At 44.7% G+C, this 18,857-nt stretch overlaps 1 protein-coding gene across 5 annotated transcripts in view; it reads left to right on the top strand.

Moving 5' to 3' along the window:
- The first annotated feature begins 4,043 nt into the window (after positions 1-4,043).
- The window catches only part of UGGT1 (UDP-glucose glycoprotein glucosyltransferase 1), an 827,334-nt gene continuing 812,520 nt past the window's right edge, over positions 4,044-18,857 (top strand). For 2 of the 5 annotated variants that reach the window (XM_085634645.1, XM_085634646.1), the window contains exon 1: positions 4,044-4,179. Coding sequence is in view for 1 of the 5 variants with exons in the window: in XM_085634643.1 (XP_085490769.1) it covers positions 4,284-4,311 (28 nt within the window). In the remaining 4 variants the exon portion in view is untranslated. Of the gene's footprint in view, positions 4,180-4,248; positions 4,312-4,449; positions 4,469-18,857 lie in introns of those variants that run through there. The other 3 variants (XM_085634642.1, XM_085634644.1, XM_085634643.1) reach the window with 2 other exon arrangements.

Here is an 18,857-nt window from a genome sequence, read left to right on the forward strand (position 1 = left end):
GGCCACTAGTACTGCCCCCCATCTCCCCCTTTACAGTGCTATAAGCCGTCCGGTCTCTACGTACGCAAACACAGCATTTAGCATCACTTACTACACTCAGCAGAGAGGCCAAAAAGTAAATAAGCAATTGGTCAGAACCCCTTAACAGTCCACATCATTTCATACGCTCAGCAAGCAGGTCAAACGTTTACAGTTTTCACAGTAAGCACGTGATGTTTATTACGTGGGAAACATTTTAGCTGCTGCCAATTGTGTGCCTGACCGGTATTACGCCCTATTATGTTTCAGACTGAGTATGTATTTTGCAATGTGCCTTATGTACCAATAGGCCACTTTTGGAACTGTACATTCGCAAACAATAACTAAATCACCTGGCTAATATTTATTAGGTGAGGCAGGCTAAATGTTAAAACCATCCTCACACTCTTCCTCCCCTTTCTCTACCTCTGTTTTATCTCCCCATTCAACCGTCCACCAATCTATCTATCCACACATCTCCCACCCACTTACCCAACGATCCCATCCATCCAGCCAGCTAGCCAGTGACCCATCCACCCAACCATCCGCCCATTCAGCCATCCATGCGTTAACCCATAATCTCTCTCTCTCACCCTTTCTCTCTCTTCGTCTCTCTTTCTCTCACACACTCTTATTCTAATTCTATATCCTATATCTCCTTCTCTAGCTCTCTATTTTCCTGAAGCCCTCTTTGTGTTAGGTGCAGTAAACGTTAGGGAGCGCATTCATTTCTCAAACAAACAAACACACTGGTTTCCACAGGGTGCATATAGTTAGAAGTAATTACACTTTTTGTCCAGTTAACCGCACAACACTTTGTATAATTTCATAGTTTTTAGGTCTCGCCTGAGCCAGCGCTTTAGCGCTGCTCTCGCGAGAGCTTTTGTAAAAGGGGGATCTGGAAGTGCAAACTAGTGCTTTTCAGGCCTCCAAATACAGTGCATGTGCGCCGGGCGCGCGCACCATTTGGCAGCCTGAAAGCACTAGTTTGCACTTTCAAATCCCCCGTTTACACAAGCTCATTTCGCGACCGCTTTGATGTTCTCAGTGAGCCGCGCGGCCACTGAGAACATCAAAGCCGCCGCGAAAGTGCTCACCATTTGCCACCCCCTCCCTTATCCCACTTCCTGCTTGTTTCACAATGGCGACAGCTTGTTACAAGTGGAGGTTGGGGACAGAAAACACCTTGCCACCCCCTCTCTTTTACTAGTTTTACAGAAAACAGGCAATACTTTACCTGTTAGAACCCTAATCTGCGATTTTAAACACACAGAATTCACACGCATACGAACCACAGAACTTCGAGCACTTCGTTTCCCAGTCTGAATTTGTATATTGCAAGTTTTTAGGAAATTATTTGCACTGCAGCCCTGCATTCTGTGGCCCCCACCCACCCGAAAGTACAAAAATAATCCACACACATATATCATGTAAAAGTGCACATTCCTGCAGCCTCGGTGCAGGTCTGCAGTCTTTCACATAGTTTCACAGCCCAGCGAAGCGCCGCCCACGCCCCGCCCCCAAATACTGTAGGATTTTGAAAACTTCGACGGAGAGCAGGGGGAGAAGGGGGCTGTGCAGTTGGGATCTTGTAAGGAATTAGTGCCGCCTTGTTCCTCAATTTGCTGCCCGTATGACCCCCAGACTTTCTGGCGTCAGGAACTATCTTGTGACCAAGGAAAATGGGGGGTGGCGGAAATTAATTGCACTTTTCAGGCTGCGGTTTCAATGGGCACAAGCATTTGCAATGCAAAAGGTCTCGCATTTATACGAGTTTGAGCTATTGGCATTGTAAATGACAATGCTTTTTATTTAAGTTTGTTTTTTTTTAAACTTAAATAAAAGGCACTGTCATTTACAATGCCAATAGCTCAAACTCGTATAAATGCGAGACCTATTGCATTGCAAATGCTTGTTTTAAACAGTTCTCTTTTGGTCTCTGGATGGCAATGGTGATCCTTCCTGAACACAAATGGAATCAACCTGTGTCGAAAACACTTTCTGAGTTCCAGTCTCTTTAAATCATGAATAATAAACACAAAGAATATCGGCTTCGGGAAACTGCATCAATCCTTAAGGTACTTAGAAAGACTTCCTGAGTTCCAATCTCTTTGCATAAGTAGGGGGGGGGAACAAAAACGTTTTTCTTCTAGCAGAGCAGTGAAGAATCCTTGAAGCAGAATATCAAGCAAGATAGCATTCTCCTTCAGCAGCTGGCATACCAACCACAGTTCCTTTTTTTTGGCGCATATTTATATAGCGCGAACTCGACCAGAAGGTATTGGAGCGCTTTACACGAGCACCGTATATACATGACACATTCAGGTAATCGGAGATTAATTAAATGATTTGCCCAGAATCACAGGATGTGGACGCGACCCGGAGGCTCGAACCCTGGTATCCAGCACCAAAGTCGGCAGTCTAGCCGACGGACCACATCCCCTCTCCGGTTTGAGAAGCAGGCACACATTTCTGTTTAAATAGTGACTGATATGTAACACGTGAATGCCAACTGAACCACTAGACCACAGATCCAAAGGTACACACAACATGTCTGCCACACATGTGTACAGGTTAATTATACGGAATCATTTCTGGTTTCCTGAATGTATAAAAAAATAATTGGAGGAATCGAATGTTAGAGAAACGTATGTTAATGCAACAACCATTTGTGATTCCACCTGTTCTCATCCTGTCTCCGATTGTAAGTAAGCGTGCTTTTCACTTATAGCCACGCATTTTACTTCTGAGTCTTGACGACTATTAGCACACTAATAATATCAGTAGCTCGATAAGATGTTCATAAATGTCTGCAGGCCTGATTCATTCCGAGACTCATGATTTAGGTGTAGCCCGCCTAAAACTGAGCTGCAATGTACGTCAACGGGGAAAACAAAGTCTCTTTTTTGTACAAAATCACCCATTTTTTATTTCAAAGTGTTGGCATGTATGGATGTTAATTGAACATAAGTAGCTCATATCAGAATAGGTTGATAACCATGTATTTCTCAACCTACTGGCTATTACACCTCATACAACTCTAACTGCACCAAATATAGTACACTCATTCTCACGTCATTCCCCTGCTAAGAAATGCTCGATCTGAAGCAAAATACAATATGAGGACAATGCAAATTTCGGTTGGTAATGTTCTAGTGCAAGCGGAAGGACACATTACTACCCCCACTAGTGTTCTCAAATCTTGACGTTACTTTAAAGCAGAGGCGCAACTGGAGCCAAATTTCGGGGGGGGGGGGCTGAATCTTTTAAGCCATAGGCAGAGTGGAACTGCAGGGGGTCTTAGAAGGGGTGAAAAAACTGCGAGGCCTCATTAACATGCAAATGGTCTTTTAAAGACCTGTGAAGTGCTCGGGTGCGGCTGTGTGTGTGCCGGGAAGCTGTCTCATCCCGGCCTGCCACACACGACGGGGGGGGGGGGGGGGGGGGGGCTGAAGCCCTTTGAGTCCAATGGGTTTTGCGCGCCTGCTTTAAAGTCATCAACTCCAATGCGAGCTCCACGCCTGGGGGTACTCTCAGAGACCCAACCCCACTGCAGTTTTAGGTAAAAACCGATACCCACAATTCCCCGAATACACCAGAGATGTTGATGGCCTGAAAAAGAGATATTGATATATCCGTTTTACCACTAACAAAGTCACGTTTTGATAAAATTACGCGGTATAGTACAATAACGAAAAAGATAACCTATCTAGTTTTATGCTTGAGAAAAAATATGTCACCCTATCCTTTTCTAGTAGTCTTCCTTTAAATCACAACGAACCACTTAGGTGGATATATACATCTTGCCAGGGGTGAGGAAAGTGAGGTCCCCTTGGATTAGTTGAGTAAAACATTGCCATGGGATTGGCTGAGAGAGCACTTGTCAGTTTTCCATTGGATGTCGATCCTGTGACGCTTGTACCGTGGTTTACGATTGAGCGAGGTTAGAGTTTTTACAATTTTCATTGGCTATGAGGCTCCAAAAGTTGCACGTGCCACTTGCACGTCCCTGCAGTTTTCTGCCAGTGGGCTGGTCCGCTTGAGAGGTTGATTCTTATTGGGCCACTGCATCTGCTTGCATGCCTGAGAACACCGGCGTCTGGGCCCGAGCCGAGTAACCTGCAGAAAGCAGTGATCGTCAGCGTGATCGGTGCTGTGCAGGTGAGTAGACTCGTCCGTTAGAAGCATTTTGTTTAGAGTTAAGTTTCGCCAGTTACGTTTTCATTTCAGCAATCTGCCCAGTTAAGGCATTTGGTCAGTACCAGATGAGGGGTGGAGAAAACAACATAACCGGTGAGTTTGGTCAACCCGGTCAAAGCCGGAAGTAACCTTATCCGCTTTGATTGTAACCCTTACTTGTCCATCCTTTCCCGCTGCGTTTTTGTGTGCCACGTGAAATACCTGCCAGATGAGATGGAAAGCAGGGAGTTTGAATTACTCGTTCAAAACTGTAAATAGTCGTGGTCTCCATTTCCTTTTAAAGTTGTGTGCCAGTGCGACACGCGTAAGAACGAAATGATGCACTCCACTGCTAAGTAGACATATGGCGCATCATGTCACTATGTCAGATTTATCAACAGCAGTATGTTTTCTTGTCCCTGTTGGCATATTTTATTTCACAATATTGCTGCACTGTTGGTCCTCTAAATGTATTCTTTCGGTGGCGGTCTCAGTCATGTTCAGATAATTCTTGTCAATGTATACTCCAGTTTGGATCCTGGACGTAATAGCGAATTTGCCCCGACAACCCCAGCATTTCGTGAAGAAGGCCTCGGAACCAGTTCAGAATTAAAAGCATGCATATCATTAATGTTAGACCTGGCATTTTTAGTAGGTTTACCCCCAGCCGTTTTGACTGCCTATTTTTGACCCATTTTTCATTGGTTTTAGGTCTCTGTGCACTTTACCACTGCTAATCGATGCCGAAGTGCATATGCTCTCCGTGAAAGTTGTGCTATGGATTGGTGTTATTTGATTTATTACTAAGTCCCTAGTAATGTGCCCAGGTGTGCCTAGAACCTGTAAATTGAATGCTACTAGTGGGCTTGCAGCACTGGTTGTGCCACCCACACAAGTAGCCTTTCAAATGTGTCTCAGAATTGTCACTGCGGTGTCTGCATGCACAGTTTTCAACTGCCATGTCGACCTGGTAAGTGCACCCACTTGCCAGGCCCTAACCATCCTTTTTAGGTCTCGCCTAGGCAGCGCGCATGCGTTGCTCTAGGAGGGCCTTTAGCCATCGGTCTGCTCCTTTTCAAGCACGCTTGTGCTGGCATCCACCTTGCGGGAGCGAGCAGCGGCGCGTGTGCAAAATTATAACATGGCTCTCGCGCTGCCGCTGCTCGCTCCCGCAAGGCGAATGCCAGCATATGCACGAGTGTGCTTGTACAACAGGCAAATCTCACAACCTCCACCATGGGTGACTGGGTCACAGCGTCCGGTGCCGAGCCCCACAAGCAGCTGAACCGCTCAGGAGTGCCAGAGCTGCACATGCTGAAGCCTGGCCCTGCCCTTCCCACATGCTCCCTTCACAATCTTCCACAACCCTTCTGAACTGCAGCCAGGCAGCTCGGCCATCCTGCCTCCGCCCACATGAGGACAGCTCTTTATTTGTGTTTCACTGGCTCTGTGTTTTTTTTGTTGCTATTTCGGATCGTTGTCTGAGTGTTGATCAGAGGCTAGCTGACCCTGCACTGACAGCTGGAGTCAGTCAGAACTTTACGAGCGGCCCCACTAAACGTGTCACACAGTCACTATCCCTGTGTTCTTCTCTCCCCCCCCCCGCAGATTCATCTTGGGACATGTAGCTTCGCTTTTAACTTGTACGTATGGGCTCACAAATTATAGTATTCAAAATGCTGATGAGGGGGCAGCTCCCTCTGGACTGCCGTTGTTTTTGCAGCTTGCCTGGCGTTCTTGTTTAATGTAAAACAGAAATAAAACCCATCACACACCGACAGCCACAGATCACTCAACGTGCTTTTGATGATACTGGTGTTTCCACTCGGAAAGTTTTTAATAGAGAGAAAGAACAAAGTCGTCTGCATTTCAGTGAAACTTACAGCCCAATCTTGCTTCTTAAAAATAAATGAAATGTGTTCACGTTGGGGGACACTGTTATATTTATCTTTAGTGTGTTTGTTTCCTTTTTGACTCGGTGTGTGCCTGTTTTTGTCCCCCCCCCCCACACGCAGATGCATCTTGGGACATGTAGTTTTGCTTCTATGTATGCGAAATCGGGTCTGCTAAATGAAAATGGTCTAAACTTAGACCACTGACGGATTGTAGGTGGGCAAATCTCATTTTAGAAACCACAGATATTTAGTACACAGGCCACAAAGGAGACACTGGAAAGGGTGAGATGGAAAAAATATATATTTAAACACAGAATAACTTTCAAGTGACTTCAAATTGTTGTTCTCAGAATATGACAAACCAATTTTAGGTTTCAGCATGTTGCTTCCAGTTTATCTTTGTAGCATATGCGTGCAATATGGCAGCGGTTAGCCAAGGCACTGCATTTTGGCTTTGTCAAAGCCAGTTTAGGTCTGATTTACACAGCTTTCCTTGTCTGAAACACCTCATTTCATCAGTTCTTTAAAAAAAAACCAAAAAAAAACCGTGCAGTAGAAAGAACAGAGAGCAAGTGGACCTCGTGTCAGACCCCTTTAGCCATTGCTGTCATGTGTTTTTCATGCTTCTGTCATTGTTTGTACGATCTGTCCCCCAATCCCATGACATTTTGTGGGTGTTTGGTCATGCTCTATTTGCATTTCCATTAGGTTTTGGTGATGTGGCACTAGGTAATACCCTTTTTTTTTTTTTTTTTTTGTTTTGGGCTGCAAATGAGATGTGGCGTGTAGCATGTAATTGAGTATCAGTATATATGTTGGTTGATGTCTTTACTTTCCTGAAAGGATTTAACTACAATAGGTAAGGGAATCCCAACAGCACATACTTCTAAAGAAAAAAGACAGAAATCAGCAAATAGTCACCATGCTTTTCACTTGCTGAGTCTTCCATATTTGTTGTCATAATAACACATTCAAGGATTTACAGCTTTTTTGTTTATAAACTAAAAGAGGGACGAACATGTAGGCCATCCTAGACGTGCAATAAAAATATCCCTTTATCAGAATTCCCTTCTATGTAATAATTTTCGCAGTATGTCTTTTAAACTCCCCACTTACAATGCTAGCTTAACTCTGCTGTTCCTTTGGCAAATGAGCTCTTTTCCCAGCATCCATAATGTTGTAAAGCAAGATGTTGCTACATTATGGCATTTTCTGTAGTCCAGCTGGGAGCAACTCGCACACACGCCCAGCTTTCACCAAACACTTCCTCTAACAACAAGCATTGGCATAGCCAATAGGTCTCGCTTTTGGGACCTTATAAGTATTTAGTCATGCAGCACAATATCCTTGGTGCAACATCAACTGTTGCATGGCTAAAGACTTATAAGGTCCCAAAGGCGAGACCTATTGGCTATGCCAATGCTTGTTATTAGGTTGAGCTTAGACAGCGCATGCGCTTTGGCAAGACCTGAAGTATTCAGTATATTGAGGTAGCTCCTGCCTGCTGGCCGCCTGTTGCTTACTATTCGTTTAGGGCAGTGTCGGTCTTCTTTGCTGCTGTGTAATTGGTTTAGGCAGCCAACGTCACTTCAGTTTTTACTCCGTGTAGCACCGACCAAGTACAGCTTTGTTGCGCTTAGACAGCGTAACTGTTATTTTGGGAACTTTTTTTTTTTTTGTGTTTACTGCATTGCTTCATGCTTATGGCAGTGCTCGATGCACGTCTGTGTCGCCCCCCCCCACCGTCGCGTGCCACCCGTCCGTCGCTCCTTGTTGTTATTTTTTCCTGCTTGTCTTTAGTGCTTGTTTAGGTTAGTTTCCTGCTTGTGTTCTGAACGCCGCTTGTTAGGTAAGTTCACTGGTCATGTTTCAAAATCCGTTTGTTTCTTGCTCATTTTCTGAACTCTGCTTGGCCTGTATATGCTTGCCCACTGTATTCTTTTCCTACAGGCGCTATTTTTATTTTATTACTTTCCTGCTTGTTTTCTGTGTTGTGCTTCGTATTTTGTTCTACGGCCACCACGCTTCCTAATTTACCATTGTGCCTGTGTGCCTTTCTTTTCTTCTGCAGAGCACCCTCTTGTTTTAGAACTCCTATCAATACTTTGCACCGTCCGTGATCTTGTTGCCTCTTCCTAGATCCTACTTCGTTGCTTGCTTTTAAATGCAACGCTAGCAAATGTTGTGCTCCTGACGTAGCATGCATCAGCTTTGTGTTCTCATTTTATTTTAACTCTGAAAGAGCACTCGATCAGTGCACGATTTATGGATGCAGTGCTTTATCTTTCAGCATAGCAGCCCTTTGCCTTTCTTTTCTTCTGCAAGGCGCCTTGTTTTAGAACCCCTCCCAGTGCTGGAAATTGGAGTGTGATTAATGGTAGAACAACTCCTTCTGAAAGCTGCTTTTAGGAAATTAAATGTGGCGGTGTTGGCCTGCGTTATTTTTCATTGCGGTCTGTTTCCTTGTTTTCCCTCCCAGGACTGCTGCGTGCTTCTGTGAAACCCCTACCCGAATCCATATTGCTCTCTTGCCCCCTTCCACTTTGTTTTCCTCCCCCTTTCTTTTTCGTATTTCTCCTTGTTTTCCCCCTCCTATTTTTACCCTCTCGCCCCTCCCTCTCTGCATCCCTCCTTTTTCTCCCAACCGTTTTTTTTAAATGTACATTGGTGAAGCGCAAAGCAGGTATCGCAGCACTTTACATGAACATCAGTTGCATTACAAAAGGTAATGTTTGTTTTGTATACACAGGGAGATGAAGTGCTTTTTTATGTTGGGTGGTCGACTTTAGTGTCATTTTATATTGGTCCGGCTGAGCATATCGTTGATGTTGGCATCCGCCATGCTGGTGGTGTTACATGGAAGGGCGTTTGTTACACATGTTCAATATTTTAGATATGTGCCTGCGTTTCTCTCTGTTGCTGCACGTTAGCGTGCCACCCATTCAATATCGGGGAACCCATCTACCTTAGGTTACCTGACCAATCCCTGTGTACGGGCTCACCTCCTTTCCTTCCAGGAATATATTCTACTATTTCTGTTAAGCAGTTAAAACTGGTTGTATATTGCGGCTTTTAATTGCCTCCTCCCGCCTCCGAGTTATCCACACTAGCATCCGGGCAGTATTTTCACAATGAAATGACTGTTACTTTTGCCCTCGAGGCATGGACAGCTGCTGCTGCAGATGAGTATGTTTGGTCCAGAGGCTTCCTGTGCGGGGAGAGGATGTGGCATAATGGCCAGAGTTGACCATTAAGGGACTGGGGAACCATGTTTGATTCTCGGCACCTTCTCAACATCCTGTGATTGTGGGTAAATCACTTAATCACTCTGTTCCTTTTAAATAAAAGTGTTCCCTTGTTTGCAATAAGGCCCGCTGTACTCATTTCATAAAGCTTTATTCGGTACATATCCAGAATGACCATAAAAGCACAAAATAACATGCATACATAAGCAAGCAAAAATGCAGGGATAATTAATTCAGTTGACACACAAGATTTTAAAACATCATACTTTTCCTAACATGATTTGATTTTGTATAAAAAGGTAGCAGTAAAAAAGCAAACATCCGGATTATGCATATTAAAAAGCAATTTCATAGCATCGTTAACAGTACGGACTCCATATTTTACAAGGATCGGTTTTAAATAAACAATGCAGAAATTCCTATAAAGGTTACATAGCAAAAGAAAGTGCAAAGTGCATTGTTTAGATTGACCGTCACAGGGACAACGGTCAACCGGGTGTTTTTTAGGAGGCGGGAAGGCCGCCAAATGATGATGTAGCCCGAGCCTCAACCTAGTAAGGACAAATCTATGCGAGGGTCTGGTCAGCTGACTTAAATATGATTGAAATCTCTTGTTACCCACAAATGTATTCTAAAACATGCAGGTGGACAGTAAACCATTGCCACTCACCCGCCTCTCTGCCTTGTAGTTCATGAATATGCCCTTCATCTCATGTTTTGACATTGCTACGGCAGCATGTGGGTCGGCCAAAATATTTATATCCAAGATTTCCTGGAAACTGTGTATTATGTATTTTAACCAAGGGATCTTGGAATGGTTATCCAGAGAGAGACACAGTCATTAATTCCAGATCTATTCAGGGCTGTCTCCTCCTTTTGCCAGATCGAGCGCCATAACATTAACGGTCTCAAAGATATCAAGTCTGACAGATAATTGATCCCTAATTCTCTGTGGGTTAAATCATTTGGGGCAGAATTTGGTAAACAAAAGTTTTTTGAGAAAAATATTTTCCTCGTTTTGCAGGCAGCCATTAGAACAGTGTCCCCAGACCCATATAAGGCAATTTATACACATCGTGATTGATAAATCTGCAACATATCCCTCATGCGTCTGTCGCCTATCTTAGCCGCAAATCTAAAAACCCCATGGGCACTTTTGGCCATTTTGGCCCGCACATTGGTAATTTCATGTTCCCAGTTCCGATCTCTGGCATAGGTGATTCCCAGGTAACAAAATTTGTCAACTTGAAGCACTCTCTGTCCATCAATGAAAAAGGAGTGGGATCTCCTGCGGCCAACCCCACAGATCATTGTATAAGTTTTAGTTTTGTTTATAAGCAGTTTCCTATCCTTGATAAAAACTGAGAACCTGTCAATCAAACGTTTGAGGCCGATGGGGGTCCTAGACAGTAACACGGCATCGTCCGCATATAACAATACCGGCACGTCAAGGCCATTAACCTGTGGAGCATCGGCACTGATTGTTTTTAAAACTGTATCTACCTCATTGATAAAAAGTGTAAAAAGCAAGGGTGCAGGACACAACCTTGTCTTATACCACTCCTAACCTTAAATTTAGGAGTGTATTCCCCATTTACGCCATAACGGACACTAGTTTTAAAACTGTATCTACCTCATTGATAAAAAGTGTAAAAAGCAAGGGTGCAGGACACAACCTTGTCTTATACCACTCCTAACCTTAAATTTAGGAGTGCATTCCCCATTTACGCCATAACGGACACTAGTTTGAAGGTTATCATACAACCGGGCTAGAAAGAAAATAATACCTTCCGGGGCCCCAAGTTCAAGCAGCTTCGCCCAAAGAATGGAGTGATCCACCAAGTTGAAAGCACTACTTAGATCTGCAAAGCAGAGGTAGAGAGAACCCCGTTTAGCCTGGGGATACTTCTCAATAAGCAAATCTAAGTTTAAACACTGATCTAGTGTTCCTCGCCCTTTCCTTATGCCATACTGGGTGCTGGCCATGATACCTTTGTCCTCTGCCCATTCTTCCAGCCTTCCCAGCAGTATCCTGCTCATAATTTTGTCAGAGAAATATAATAAGAAAATAGCGTGGTAATGTTTTGCATCCCCCCTATCCCCCTTCTTATAGATCGGGATTATAATGGATTCTCCCCAGGTCGATGGAACTCCGTTGCTCATTGTGGCATTAAATACAATAGTTAACACGGGGCTCCACAGCATCGGGACAGTTTTATACACATCAATGGGAACCCCATCCGGCCCCTGGGCCTGTACCCCCCCCCCTTCCCCCCCCTTTGCTAGCACTAATACCTTGTTCGACCTCGGCAATAGTGAAATCCAGAGGGACTATAGTCCAGGAGTTATCATTAACAGTGGGGGTTGTCAGACTTAAATATAGTGGAAAAGTGAGCTACCCATGCCTCACTGTTAACATTAGATGTAAGTTCAGGGGCCATATCGTCTTTAAGAAAAGGGGAATTAACTGTTGCCCAAAATAACGCACAGTTAGAAGTTTCCGCAGCCTCTGTCAGCGTTTCCCAGGCCTCTTGTTGTAACTCTACCTTCCTATGCTTAAGGGCTACTTTATAATCAGATCTCAGTTGGATTACCGCTTTCTTATCTCTCGGCCTAGCTGCTAAGGCCTGCTTTAGTTCGATAAGCATTACAGTACAGGTGTGATCAAACCACCCCTTATTATGAACAGTTTCCCCCGAGCCAATTGTAGTAAACATAGTGTCAATAACTTTGTTAATAAACATAAAATTCCTTAAGATGCATACTGTCATAATCTGTATTTAAGATGGCATTAATTTCCCCAATGCACCCTTTAACAATAAATTTTAGAACCGCCTCAGATTTTTCTCCTTTCCATCTTCATCTCACACCGTTGGGTCTGTGGGGTTCGATGTTCATCACAGTACGCGAAATGGGAGAAGGCCTACCTTCCCAGATAGTAATTTGTAGAATAATACAGTTATGGTCCCGCAACAGGGTTTCTTCGATCTTTGGGACCTTACATAGCGGTGTGATATTAGATGATACACATACATGATCAATCACTGTATTTGCATGCCGACCCGTATATGTGGGAATAGTATCACCAAGTTCGTTCTTGGCATAGGCCAAAAGTTCTAAATCATGATCCGCCATTATTTTATTTAGTGTCTTGCCATATGAATTATGAGAGAAGTGCAAGTCATCTTCCTCTAGATTGCTTTTACCCCCACATACCCCTAGGGTGGACATTGAACCAGTAGGAATGTTAAAATCGCCCACCCAAATAAAATCAAAAATAACATTTTCCCCTGCAATCAATTCACCTACAGCGGCCTCTAAATCCTTCACAACTTGGTGCCCCGTGTTATCAAAAACATTATTATAATAATTAATTGGAAGAACATTGCGGGCTTGTTTCTCAAACAACCATAAAATCTGTGAGTGGGTCCCAACCTTCAGGTACCTCCTCACAATAATGGGGAGATTAACAGATACCAATGTCAAAAGGCCTCCCTTTGCTCTACCAGAGACCGAACCCTGTGCTGGTAGATTATAGGAGACGTGACCATCATAGCTAACCAAATCCTGACACCAAGTTTCCTGGAAACAAATGATGTCATGGGAATTTATCAAATCTCACCATCCCAGTGTGTCCCCTTTTGAGGTTAATTCAGCAATGTTCCAGCTAACAATAGAACAATGGGAGTGATATTTCACTTTATTCTGCGGGTGACGATCTGATCCGGGCCGGGGACTCCAGACCAATCACCCCCCTCCCTTTGCATATTAATGAAGCCAACCCTTTCCTGGGTATCATTACTAGATTCAACCACATACATTGCCCCCGTCTCCCCTGTGTTACCCCTCTCCATTTCGGCACTTCTGGGGGAAACCACCTCAGCCATAACAGTATGATCCTGATTAAGTCAATCATTTACATCTAAGGTGCTCAGAGATTGATATCTATTAGATACGTGCACCTCAAACATTCTGGGTATATCGGGGGGGGTGGGCATGAGTCTATATTGGGTCCAACATTAGTTTGGTACATTAAGTGGCTATAAAAATAACCAAGGGGGCGTAATGTGACTCCCTGTTCATTGTATGGTAATGATGTTGCTCTAATCAGGGACGTTGTGGCAAAGTAGGGATTTTTAAAATGTATAATAACAGTCTCCCTTGGTATTTTTAGTCGACTTTCCAATCCAGTTGACCCTTCTCGTGGTTAGAATCTGGTCGGATAAAGCCACCGGGAACCCACATTGATGGTTAAGCCACGAGACAGTTTTGTTTTTAAGAGATTCATAGGTCTCCAGCTGATTTGGGGACAGATTTTCATTCAGTGATGGAACATTAGTTAAGACGGCCACATATGGAGCACAATTAGGGGGTACATTTATAGTCCTACTACGCTTGATATTATAGGTTGTTTTTTCCCCCCTAGATTCTGGGACTGTCTTACTCTTTTCAATACTAGGGATTTGTCTATTCAACTCTTCTGTAGATGCATGAGCCCTCCCATTACTATTTAGCACTTCGAGATTAGCCATTTCCCCGGTGGCCATACTAGCCCGACAGTTCTTCAGGGCTTTCACTTGGGTTTTTAATAATTCGTTTTGAAGAGAAATCTTGCCCCCAATCCTCTTGACCTCACTAGTTGGATTATCCAGTCTATCAGATAGGGGTTTAATAGATCCTTCAATTTTGGCAACAAAGGTGTTCATAAGTCGCTCAACCTGTGTATTGCTTAGTACCACTGTTAGTATTACACAAATGGTCATCTACAGTAGATGCATTCCCAGCTAGATATTTTTACACCTTTGCCCAAATTAATTGGACCTCGCTTAGTTTGAGCTTTCCTACATCCCTTTCTTGTTCTTGGGGCAGGTGATCCATGTATAAATTAATTAGGGGTAGCAACGGATACAGTAGGTATCTCAACTAAGCTAACTTGTGATTTAGCGTCTGTGCTAATATTCTCCATACTTTTTTCAGGTGATACCAGCGAGGCTAGAGGTGATACTATTGAGCTACCTAAATCGAGCGAGAGTCGCCGCTCTGCTCTAACTATTTGATCGTTGATAACTATCTTGTGAGAGCTGTGAGTGTTTTCAAAGGTAGAGCTGGCATGCTCGACTGGGGTTTTACATCCCTTACGCCGCGGCATTGTACAATTAGAGAATAAAACCTTTTAAAAGAAAAGCCTATGAAATGAACCATATACACAATACTGTTGTTATTAAATAAAATAAGGATGGGTGCTGCACGAGGACCCTAAACCGGTTCAGTCCAAACGAGTAGAGTTCAAGTAGTCCTTACCCGCCAGGTGGTCTTAAAGTTCCTTCTTTTGCAAAAAGGGCTAGATCTTGGTAAGAAGGTGGAGTAAATATAAACCAAGAGCTCTGGCCCAGCCCAGCCTCTACAGTCTCTGACGGGCTCAGACTGGCCCGCCCTTGGCCCGGGCTTTGCCCGGCGCCCACCCGCGCGCGTCCCACGCCGCTTGGGAAATCGGGCAAAGATATACTAAGAAGAGGAGGGGCTAACAGTCCTTGGGTGATGCCAGCGCTGTGGCGAGCGCTGGGTTTGGTGGGACTCGTAGTCTCAGAGTCCCTCACAGCAGACAGGTGAGCGCGGGGCAGGCTGGTGTTCGCCTTCTCCCTCCTTCCGGCCCCCGGCAGGTATACAGCAAAGCTCCCAACACAGAAGACAGCAAAATGCCCCAACAGGACACAGCAGTAGTGACAGACCATGGTAAAACTCCTCAGCGAAGCGGCAGTTTGGAAGTCCTCTTCTTTTGTTTCATCCTGAAAAGTGACATTCTTGAGGTTTGCAGGAAGGCGATATTTGATGAGATTGTCCTTCATTATGTTGCGCTTTTCTCCATAAAAAGAGTTATCAAGGACTTCACCCACACTTTCTCCGGACAAAGCATTATAGCTTAACCGCAGATGCTGAAAGAAACCATTAGTTCCACATGCGTATCGTGTTAGTGCAGCCGAGCTTCATGCTGCATTGCTGCCACCTGGGTTCCAGGGAGCTTGGAACGTGGAAGATGTTTTAGCAGCTGCGACTCGTGCCACAATTACACAGCTCCACGTGAGCTCCGGGCCTAGCTCTTCTTTTGCAGTTCTCACCTACAACCAGTGCTTTAAATGAGCCGGTACTCACCGGTACTGAGTACCGGCACTTCTTATTTTTACCGATCAGAGTACCGGCACTTCTTCACTGCTAAGGAGAGTACCGGTACTCATTGGAGGTAAATTAATTGGTTTTAGCGCTGCGAAGCTCAAGGCAGTCAGAGGGGAGCAGATCTGTACCGCCCTCTGACAGCCAAAGCGCATCTCCAGCTCGTAGGTGAGTAACGGCTGAACCATTCAGCAGCGACTCCTGCTTTATGCAAAGGATGTCCCTGTTTTGGAATTTTCACGCCCTGCTGTGTTTGATAGAGAAGGGCCCATTAAGGCCCTTCTGACAATCACATTCACACTGTGCTTGTTGTGCCGTAACGATCCCAAGTGTAGTGTGTGTGTGCGTGTGCACCAGAGGCGCAACTAGAGGCAAATTTCTGGGGGGTAATTCTTGCACCAATAGGCAGAGTGGAGCTGCAGGGGCTCTTAAAAGGGGTTAAAAAAACAACCAAGCTTCATGCACATGTAAATGGTCTTTTAAAGACCTGTGAAGTACTCGGGTGCGGCTCTGTGTGTGCCAGGGAAGCTGTCTCGGCCCGGGCTGACACACGCTGGAGGGGTGGGGGGGAGGGGGTCGGGAGGGGGCTTGAAGCCCTTTGATCCCAATGGGCGTTGCGCACCTGGTGTGCGCACCTGCTTCTGTGTATGTTTCAGTGTGAGAGAAAACGCGAGCTCAGAGAGGAAAAGAATGTGGACAATCTCAGGAGGTAGTTTTAAAGAAATGCGTGGAATGCTTTTGTGTGTGCATTGTCTGCTTGTTTCTGTGTGTATTTGAAGTATTGTGCCAATAGCAACCAAGTAGGAACAGTATGACAGTGAGAAGCTGGAAATATTGCAAGACAAGCAATCCTTAACATATCTTGTTTGGTCTTTATTTTGTGTAATGAGTTAACACTTTTTTTGTTTATATTGATACTTTTCTCACATGTTTTGGTATGTCCTGCAACTGGCGTAGTACTCATTATTAATGCTGGTATTCCAGAATCTCTTTTATTCTGAGGCACACTCCTAATTAGCCTGAATAGTGCGGTTGATGGCTTGAATGTATTGATTTAAAAGCTCCTTCTATTATGATTTAGGGCCTGCTCCTAGCAGGTATTCACACCACTCTTTATCACGATATGCAGCTGTTAATCTGCATATATGGGAAGTTTGAAGCTACTATCAAAGGAAATGCACGGGCAAAATGAATACTCTATAGAAATGTCCTAGTATCATCATGTCACACCCCGCCCACTAGCCACGCCCCTAGCTCGATTTAATGAGCATAATGCATTCCAGGCAATCTGCTGACTTGAGGGGAAAACAGACAAGCATTTGCAGTGCAATAGGTCTCTCATTTACATGAGTGTGATCTATTGGCATTTTAAATGACAATGCCTTTTTATTTTATGTTTTGGTTTTTAAAACATAAATAAAACGCATGTCGACCTGGTAAGTGCACCCACTTGCCAGGCCCTAACCTTCCTTTTTAGGTCTCGGATAGCGTGGCTGCGCACATGTGCAGCTTGCTCGGCGAGATTTAATGAGTTTGAGGAGTTTCAGTAAAGGGCTTTAATACCTGCCCTTCTTTTCCATTGGCCAGCGTCACTGTTTATGCTAAACGGTGGACAGCCATTGGAAAAGAGCTGTGTGTGTTACCCCCCTTTGGCTTTTTCTGCCGTCCCACTTGGACGGGCTCGTCTGCTTTCCGTTAGTCGCAAACTATTTCTTATCTTTATGGGGCCATGTGTTCAAAATACATGGCCCCATAAAGACCAGAAATCGTTTTGCTCCGGACGAAAGTGAAAGCAGACCGTGCTTGTTGCTGTATTTTGATCCCATCATACATCACAAGCATGATGTGTGTCCTCCCTTTAAATGTAACGTCCAGAGATGATTTCTTGAAGCAGAAGAGCGTGTTTGTAGGCCGCAACATCTCCACAAAATGCATATTTTTTGGCGGCGCTGCAACTGTTTCGCTGCGTGGGAATAACGAAGTGGGCATTCGTGTGAGCAAGACACCTTAAATGAACTATATTCAACGAAAGCTTCGTGTCAAAACAATTGCCACTAAATCGTTTTAAGGTGACAGTACTGCAACTCACTATGTAATGAAAAGTTTCAGAAAGAATCCGCACCAAGGACTGGTGCCACTTTAAGGACACATTTTATTTTACCAGCCGCTCGCCGTCGGTCTGAGGAATGGGTTCGTTTGCAGCTTCTTTCGGGACTGGGTTCGCCTGAGGCTTCGGCAGCAGCAGAGCGCGGATCCCGGCTGCAGCCGCGAGGGTTCCTGGAAGCTTGTGCGCCTAGTCCGTGTGAGAAGTTGGCCTGGCATATGCTGGTCACTAGTTATAGTGGCCACCTTGCACCAGTCCAATTCGACTCTTATGGTAGCTAGGTTTAAGACAACCTTTTAAAGAAAGCTATCCTAGTGGTAGCTGTGGAGAGCAGCCTTCAGGCTAAGTCTCTGAGGATTGTAAAGCAGCTTGTTTTACCTTATAATCTCTTGAATTACCAAATGTAAAGGACACCACACCGGTATATATATAAAATATATATGTATTTATTCTTAGATACACTCTACTAATCTCGTTATGAGATTAGAACCCAGATACACATTCAAATGTCAACACTTCTCAATAAATTAAGCACAAATATGGCTGTAGCCCTAGGGGCGTACCAGACCATATACTAAGAAAATGGTTTAACAAACTCGACTTGCAAAATGAAAAGGCCTAGGGCCTTGGGAATCGCTGTGGCTTTACTTCTGCAGTGTTAGCAGGTAAGTAAACAGCCCGCGGGAGACGCGTGCAGTGTCTAAATACAGCCGCGGGTTTCCTATTGGTTTCAATGGCACATGTCGCGGTTTGTAATTTTAAGTTTTAGGGCACATCGGAGAAGTCAACAAGCAAGCCACTTACAGGGTAAGTATTTCGAGGGCCAACACACACTTGGGCACCGGAGTGCACAAGTTGCCTCACCCAGGGAAGCCGGGTGCATAGGTGTCTTTTGGTGTCGGGTCGCGATGCTGTTTTCAATGGAGATCACTGAAGACTTGCTGCTTGTGACGACTCGAGAGGTGTCCGCGGGAATCTGAAGATGGATTGAAGTTGAAGAGGACCTGAAAATTGAGGGGACAGAGTTCAAAGTCACTTGCCAGTGACCGGTGGCCAGCAGGATGGATGACCACTGATGTCGCTTCAGGTCGTCGATGGTGATTTGTCTCTTCGCTCACGAGGTCCAGGAGAGATCGACGATGACCAGCAGCTGGATTCGGAGGGTCCCACGACGTCTGCAGCTGATGACGGTGTCGGCAACCGGATTGGAGCCAACAAACCTTGGCAACTGCAAGTCTCGTGTGGAGT

This window comes from Triturus cristatus, chromosome 11 (genome assembly GCF_964204655.1).
Source record: "Triturus cristatus chromosome 11, aTriCri1.1, whole genome shotgun sequence".
Classification (NCBI taxonomy): Eukaryota; Metazoa; Chordata; class Amphibia; order Caudata; family Salamandridae; genus Triturus; species Triturus cristatus.